Here is a 7,305-nt window from a genome sequence, read left to right as displayed (position 1 = left end):
GTAATAAAAGCTCCCACTTTGGGCTGACAGAAAGAAGTGCTGGGCAGCACCAGGCAGCTTTAGTCTGCAAGAGTGGTAGATAGTCCTCTCTACAAAAAAATCCAAGGCGTCAGTATAAAAACCCTTCTGTAGCACAGATAACTCATTCAGCTAGCAAGGTCAGCAATAGCTAAAGCCATGTCCTGGAAGCTACAAAGCCAATACATTTGCATTGCTGTTACAGCAGTAAGAACTCAAGGCACATTCTTTCAGCAACAGTCATACTTATTTATTATACTCTTTGGACTGGAAGTTTACTATCAGAAAGTCAGTAGCTCTGGCACACTGAACAATTAGGATTTGTATTACATACACACTATTATGTCTATTTTAATCGCAAACAGTTTAAACAAGTCAAAAAACCTGAACGGCTTGTTTATTAGATTTGTCAAAACAAACGTTCTTTCTGAGCAATTCACAGGGAGTCAGATATCTTAATAAAGAAGTCCACATGAGACGAACCAAATATTGCTCCCAATGAATAAGCTGAACATCCACGAAGACTGTCATATTCAGACATCTCCAGTTATGTCCTTTCACACACGAGCATTGTTCATGCACCTCAAAAGGAATTCATAGAAGCCTAGACACTAGCAGTTAGAATATATCAGCTTTGATTTCTACAGTATTTGTAAGAGTTTGGGGCCATACTTTTTTTTTCCCCCCAAGTGTTTAAGTCATCTATTGCACACATATACACTCTCATTTTTGTTAAATGAGTTTATAGTGAAACTATAAGCTATCTTCTTGTTCAGAGATTGTCCTGAGCCATTAAATAATAACAACTATTAAACACAGAAGTATTGTCCTTCCAGACAGGCCTGTCAGCAGATTTGATACAGTAATCTGAATGGAATATCTGGAAACCTACATGTGATGGCTGCAACTCTGACAGAACTATGAGTTCTACTTAGATGGCTTTTGCAAGGTATCAGTGATAGGAAGAAGCCGAACTGCATTTTCACATGCCCTAGTTGCATTTACATTTCATTTTTCAACCAAGGCTTGTTAGAACTAAAAAAAGTTGCAGTAATAACCCAAATGAAGTTGCTTCTCACCCATCCCTCCTATGAGGCTAATTTAAGAACCTGAAAGGGTCAGCATCCAGATAACCTCAATATTTTGCTCTTCAAAAACTGTAATAAAAAGCTGCACAACTTCAAAAGGCATAATATATTTCAAGATAATTAAACACTTCAGTTGGAGTATCCAAGACCTTATGTCAAACCATAGTACAGAACAGAAGTTTGTATGAAGAATTATCAGTTATTATTGAAATAAATCCTAATGGCTCCATGCTCTTGGCAGTGGGATGTAAAAGTGGAAGCACTTCAAAGTATCACCTTGTTTTTATATTCCTCTTTGAGTTGGATATATTCCTGGACTTTGACAAATTCTGTTTGATTGGTTGTGCAGGTTGGTGTCCTTGTATACAAACCAAACATTTCCTCCCCATAAAACCATATTAAGCAAGCCAAACACCTGTAGGTTAAGAAAAAAGGTGAGATTAAGGTGGTGGTGGGGATTTGTTTTGTTTTTTTAAAAAAGCCAGAATATGGCTTCAAGGCAAGCCAGAAACAACCACTATCTTTGGCACCCTTTTGATTTGGGCAAGACATTTCCACATGCTTTAGAGTATTATGAGCTATTTTAACAGACTTCTTTGGAAATCAGATAGTCAGCTTACTCTATCCTCTGCATGAAATTAGACAAATTCTTTTCAGTCACTCAGCACCTCTGCATATGCACATCCAGAGCACATGATTAATTATTACTGGGCCAATGAATAACAGCCAGAGTTTTGAAAAGCAGGATTCACTAGGAAGATCATACAATAAGCCTCATTTGCCCTGCTGTGAAGAGTTCTTTCTATGAACGTGAGCTTTATGTCATTGTATTACAAGGAACCTCTATTCGATGTGTAAAAATGCTCACAGTTGACTAAAAAAAGCTAGGTTCAGCACCAAAAGACAGAGCAGGAAGCATAGTGTTTCCTCCTGACTTATATCAGTCAAATCACTTCGGTGGCTCAGTAACATATTTCAGGGTGCTCTTGGCTACAGACAGAAATAGAGAGACTCAAATGTGTCTGGAAATGCTGCATCTAACAGCTCTAGAGACAGATCCTATAAGTTGTTTCTCTTAGTTTCTTTGAGAAAACAAGTTTTCTTCTAAAGGAAAAATCTGGTTGGTGTTTTACCACAGTGTTAATGGGCCTGAATGACCAATAACCCATAAAGCAATCTTAACACATAAAGCAACACATGCAATCAGTAGAACAGGGCTCTCAGGAGCCATTGGCTATTTTCTAACACATTTATTGTACCCATATGGCAGAAGGCACACATACCACAGACACGTTCAGAGTTCCCATGCTGGTCACAGAAGCAAAATGACAGGTTGTTCCTGGTGCTTTGCAAGATTCAATTCCTGGAATAATGCTAGCCCCTGTGGACATCTTGATGTCAGCAAGTGCCTTTGCCCAAGCAAAAGTACTGACCAGCCACAGAAAGGCTGTTATGACAGTGATAGTCAATTCCTACAGAACAGAAGTACTCATTATTAGGTTAAAAAAATTAGCATGAATGTACATAAGAGAGCAAGGCAGAGACAGTATCAATTATATCACCAAAATAACTGCATCAGTGCTAATGATCACAAGCAAATTTAGCTATTAACAATGTTGTAATTACAACACAAGTTATATTCTGAGTTGATAATCAGCTACAAAACTGTATGCGTTTTGCATCTATCAAGCATAAGCAATCTTATCCTTTGCAAGAAATCAATTTCTAAAATCAGATGCCTAATTTCTAAAAAAAAAAATCAGATCAAATTTAAGTTGAAGTTCAGTAAAGTGGGGGTGACGGGAGAAAGGGCAAAGGATTTAAATCTGCTATGCTAAAATTTGGCTTGAAAGGTCGCTAGGTCTGTTTCTGGGCATGCTCTGAAATTTCTAATTCTGAGGATCCGGGCTTTGGTATTTAAGGTGACTAAAATTCACGAGATAACTATTTGCCTCTGCCAATTGCATCTGCACAGCAGGTGCTCTACACAGAAAATTCCCAGAGACTAACAGAGGCGGTTCCACCTATGGAAAAAATTGTATATTCAAGTACATGATACAAAAGAAAAATTGTGGTGAAGACACTGTTCACCTGAGAAGGTGGAACTTCATTCCACTCTGCTTCAATAACTGCATAAGGTATGATGTCATGGATGTTCAAGGGCTTTGGGGCCCCTTTTCTGCTTGACTGCTGTAGTGACTAGTCTGAGATACTTGTGTTCACACTCCATGTAACTTTTGGAACTACTGAATATTCATAAGTTATTCAGATATTCTTGTATTAGCAGTATTTCTCATCTCTTTGTGGTTTCCAAGGCAAAACATTAAGTTATCTTAGTATTACTTACAGTTAGTGGAAACTTGCTATTTTGCTGATACACATGCTTGTATCCAATATATACCACAAGGGCAGCAATGCAGTAGAGGAATACCAGCACTGCAAGCGTAACAAAGAACTGTGCAGAAGAGGAGAAGTTGCCCACAAGATAGACATCAGTCCAAGTACCACCACAGCGTTTTGGGTCTGGTGCACTAAATACAACAGTATTCAACCTGCAAAGATTATACCTTTCATGTAGTTAGAGTTTGCTACAGTGGAAACTTCATACAGTCATGCTTCACTATGACAGTGCTTCAGCATTCTGGTTGTGCAAGTTTACTTTAAAAGACAATTTATATTTGTATAATGTATCAGTTATACAACACAAAGGTTTGTCAAGATATCTGAAGATTGTTCCCCATCCTACATTGTGGTATGCAATAGCAGCTTCAGGAGAAGAATCTTCATCTTATGTTTGGAGTAACTGAAGAAAAAGCCCGATTTGGAAGCAGGCTTAACTAAACCATTTTAGACAACATTATTTTGGAGACTGGCAGTTAAACAAGGGGATTAGGACTTAAAATGCACCAAGTTGCATTACAGCTACAACAAAATGCAAGCACTGAACCTTCACGTATAGGAAGTTCAATAAAACCTGTGACCAGCAGCAACCACTCAGTGACCAGCACAGAATCATTTCAGATTCCCACTCTCCCCTCCAAGTGCTGTTACAATGCTGGGTTTTGTGACCAAATTCTACACTTCTGCAGTATTTTTTACTAGCTGGCCTCTGAATCCATTTCTATACTTACACCTATGCTTATTGAACACATATGGAACACCAACTCTGCGCTTGTAACTGTGCAGCTGTGAGAACAAAGAGGAAGCCTTCCTCCTCGTGCTCCGGGAAAGGAGCTTGTCTCTACAAGAGTACTACAATGACAGTGGAGTATTTAGTTTTTATGTACCCAACACCATCACCAAGATCATAGTGGAATAAACTGAAAAATAAGTATTTTGCATTCAGTCTTTAAACAAAAATGTTATGATAACGACACATCCAAAGTAATCTTATCTATGCCTCCAAAGCAACTACAAACTGATGAAGAAATAGGCTGCTAAGATTAATTGCATTGTTTTGCTTATTAATCACCTTCTGCAGCATTCATGCACTGCTAGAACAGAGCTTAAGGTAGAGTGATACAAAGCAGTAATACAGCCTATTGCCATTTCTACCTACTTCTTTCTAAAGGGCACTGACAACCACAATGCTTTGAACAATTACAACTAAATATTTTTTAGGTTTTTTTTACTACTGCAGAGCAAGCCAGAGGTTTCACATGTTAATTCAGATATATACAGTAAGTACATATTCATAGGGAGACAGATGGGAAAAAAGTGAATAAGAAATAATTAGTGTATGAGTGACAACTGAAGAGCTAATACTCACCTGAATGGATAAGCAAAAGCAGCTGTAACTGTTTTGTTTACCACACCTTTGCAGGAAACTAGAAGGGTAGTTTCACCTTGAAAGCCTCCACATGTGGCAAAAGCAAAGATGGAAAAAATCTATAGGAATTGATACATAGACATATTAGTACACACCACTAGAGCTCAAAGGAAACAAGCTCAACCTTTTAGCTGAAACAGCTAATGAAAGCAAGAAATAGGGACTAAGTTAGCAATGGGAAAGCATGAAGCGATGTCAAGAGGTAATGGAAACGTTGAGTTTCTATAATCCAAAAACATGAGCAACACCACTAACAAAAGCCAATTTGAAAGTGCTTTATGTTTATATTTTTCTTAGCTCTACACTAACAGTTTCTTTTTTTTTGAATGCTAAAAGCCAGCATAGTACCTCTTGCAGTTCATAAGGGAAGTATTTTTAAGAGTCTCATACATCCACAACAGTACATTAGCATAGCTAGAAGCTACATGCTCAGAGTATTGCACATCAACTTGACTCCGCAAGTAGCTCTTGTTTTCCCTTTGTTCGCTAGCAAAACCCTAAACTCCCAATAATCAGAACACACAACAGCACAAGTTACTATGACAAACCTGTAATTAATACATAGATTTTATGTATCCACAGAACTGTTTTCTTCCCTCCCAGCCAGAGGACTTGGCTGAGGAGCAGCCTTATGTTGAACATCCACCACCAGTAACACGAGGCAGGGAGCAGGCAGCCCGTTAGCACACACCTCTCCAGGGCTACCCAACTAAGACACAGGAGCAAAGTCAGGCCCGGGAAATAAGAAGAAACAGCCCCACAAGGAGAACAAGGCTTCCCCCTGTGCCTCCCCAGCCCCACTCACCCACTCAAGGACCTTAATGAAACCCAGAGGCTCCAGGAGCAAGCCAAAGTCCACCCTCAAGCCAGCCATCCTGGGAGACACCAGAGCAGCCAACTGAGACCCACACCACCACCTGCCCACAGCTGCAGCCCTGCCCAGGCACCTCCCTATAGGTCCAGTCCCTGTGGTCCTCCCTGCCACACCCCTGCCACACCCACTTACCTCACACGGGGGCTGGCCCCACCCCCTGTTACCTCACACTGGGGCTCTTCAGCCCCAAATCAGAGGCTAGGGGAGGCCAGCCCCAGTGGGAGGGCAGGGCCCAGCTGTGTGGGGTGGGTGCCACTGCCGTGGAGGATCTTGTCCGTGGGCCAGGGAAATGGCGCAGTAACTGTCACAGGAAGGAAGAGCTTCGGCCATTTTGTGGGGTGAGGCAGCAGTGATGTCTGTCCTTCCTTCCCCGGGAGGCTGAGGGGGCTGCGACTGGCTGAAGCTAGAAGGTGCTGCTGCAGCGAAGGCCATGAGTGCTGCGATGTCAGGGCTATGTGTCCTCATGGCCAAGCCTCACAGGAGGGATGGCAGGTAGCAGGCAGAGGACAGCATGCTTCGGAGGATCATCTGTGCCATACCTTGATTTTGGGCATAGTGATTTTATTAGCAAACAAGGCAGAGGCTCTTGACAATTCATGTGCAATGGAAGCTTGCTGAAATCTCATCAACTACTGTTGATTTTTTTAAGCTTTAAATTGTTTTTGTGATTGTGCTCTATTGTTGATATATTAATCTCCGTTGAAACTGAAGAGCTGAAAGTCGTGCTGAAGAAGATTTGAGAGCGGCTGCCCTCTGCCCTCCTCCCTGACTGGAGAGCGTGGCTAGCCGAGGCTGCCAATGGACACAGCACTCGCTGCAGCAGTTTCCTGGCTCTGCTTCAAGATCTTCTAGAAGCTTCTTATGGGGTTGCTGGGGGACTCCTGGGAACCCTCTGAGGCACATCAGGGTGTCTGGTGCTGCTCTTGGGAAGGGATAGCTACGGGAGGCTGTGGCGGCTTCTAGCAAGATCTAACTGATCTGAGAGCTTCTAGCAAGCTCTATGAGCTGCTCCTGGCCAAAGAGTGCTGGGAGGTTTTGTCCCAGCTGAGTCCTGCTATCCTGGTTTCGGCTGGGATACAGTTAATTTTCTTCTTAGTAGCTGGTGCAGTGCTGTGTTTTGGATTTAGTGTGAGAATAATGTTGATAACACACTGATGTTTTAGTTGTTGCTAAGTAGCGCTTATCTTGAGTTAAGGACTTTTCAGTTCCCCATGCTCTGCCAGCAAGCAGGTGTGCAAGAAGCTGAGAGGGAGCACAGCTAGGACAGCTGACCCGAACTAGCCAAAGGGATATTCCATACCAGTATATAAACTAGCGGGAGTTGGCTGGGAGGGGTGGATTGCTGCTCAGGCATCATTCAGTGGGTGGTGAGCAATTGCATTGTGCATCACTTGTCTTTTCTTGGGCTTTATTTCTCTTTTTTTATTATATTCCTTTTCATTACAATTATTGTATTATTATTATTCTTAGTTAGTAGTATATTTTATTTTACTTTA

At 41.5% G+C, this 7,305-nt stretch overlaps 1 protein-coding gene across 1 annotated transcript; it reads right to left on the bottom strand.

Annotated features, from left to right (window-relative positions):
• Nucleotides 1–252: 252 nt before the first annotated feature.
• SYPL1 (synaptophysin like 1) lies at nucleotides 253–5,822 on the bottom strand. Its single transcript, XM_050909109.1, has 5 exons — nucleotides 5,741–5,822; nucleotides 4,876–4,994; nucleotides 3,454–3,658; nucleotides 2,390–2,578; nucleotides 253–1,521 (listed from the first exon to the last, which is right to left on the bottom strand). The coding sequence occupies exons 1-5, from the start codon at nucleotides 5,807–5,809 to the stop codon at nucleotides 1,390–1,392; spliced, it is 714 nt and encodes a 237-aa protein (XP_050765066.1). The 5' UTR covers nucleotides 5,810–5,822; the 3' UTR covers nucleotides 253–1,389.
• Between the last annotated feature and the right edge of the window lie 1,483 nt (nucleotides 5,823–7,305).

This window comes from Gymnogyps californianus, chromosome 1 (assembly GCF_018139145.2).
Source record: "Gymnogyps californianus isolate 813 chromosome 1, ASM1813914v2, whole genome shotgun sequence".
In the NCBI taxonomy this organism is placed as follows: domain Eukaryota; kingdom Metazoa; phylum Chordata; class Aves; order Accipitriformes; family Cathartidae; genus Gymnogyps; species Gymnogyps californianus.
This window is presented reverse-complemented; position numbering and strand designations above follow the sequence as displayed.

Coding starts and splice junctions, on each gene's coding strand:
- SYPL1 (XM_050909109.1), bottom strand. CDS start 5,809: ATGGCTGGCTTGAGGGTGGACTTTGGCTTGCTCCTGGAGCCTCTGGGT. Junction 2,579..3,453: donor ATAGCAAGTTTCCACTAACT/GTAAGTAATACT, acceptor TCTGTTCTGTAG/GAATTGACTATCACTGTCAT. Junction 1,522..2,389: donor GAACTCTGAACGTGTCTGTG/GTATGTGTGCCT, acceptor CTTAACCTACAG/GTGTTTGGCTTGCTTAATAT.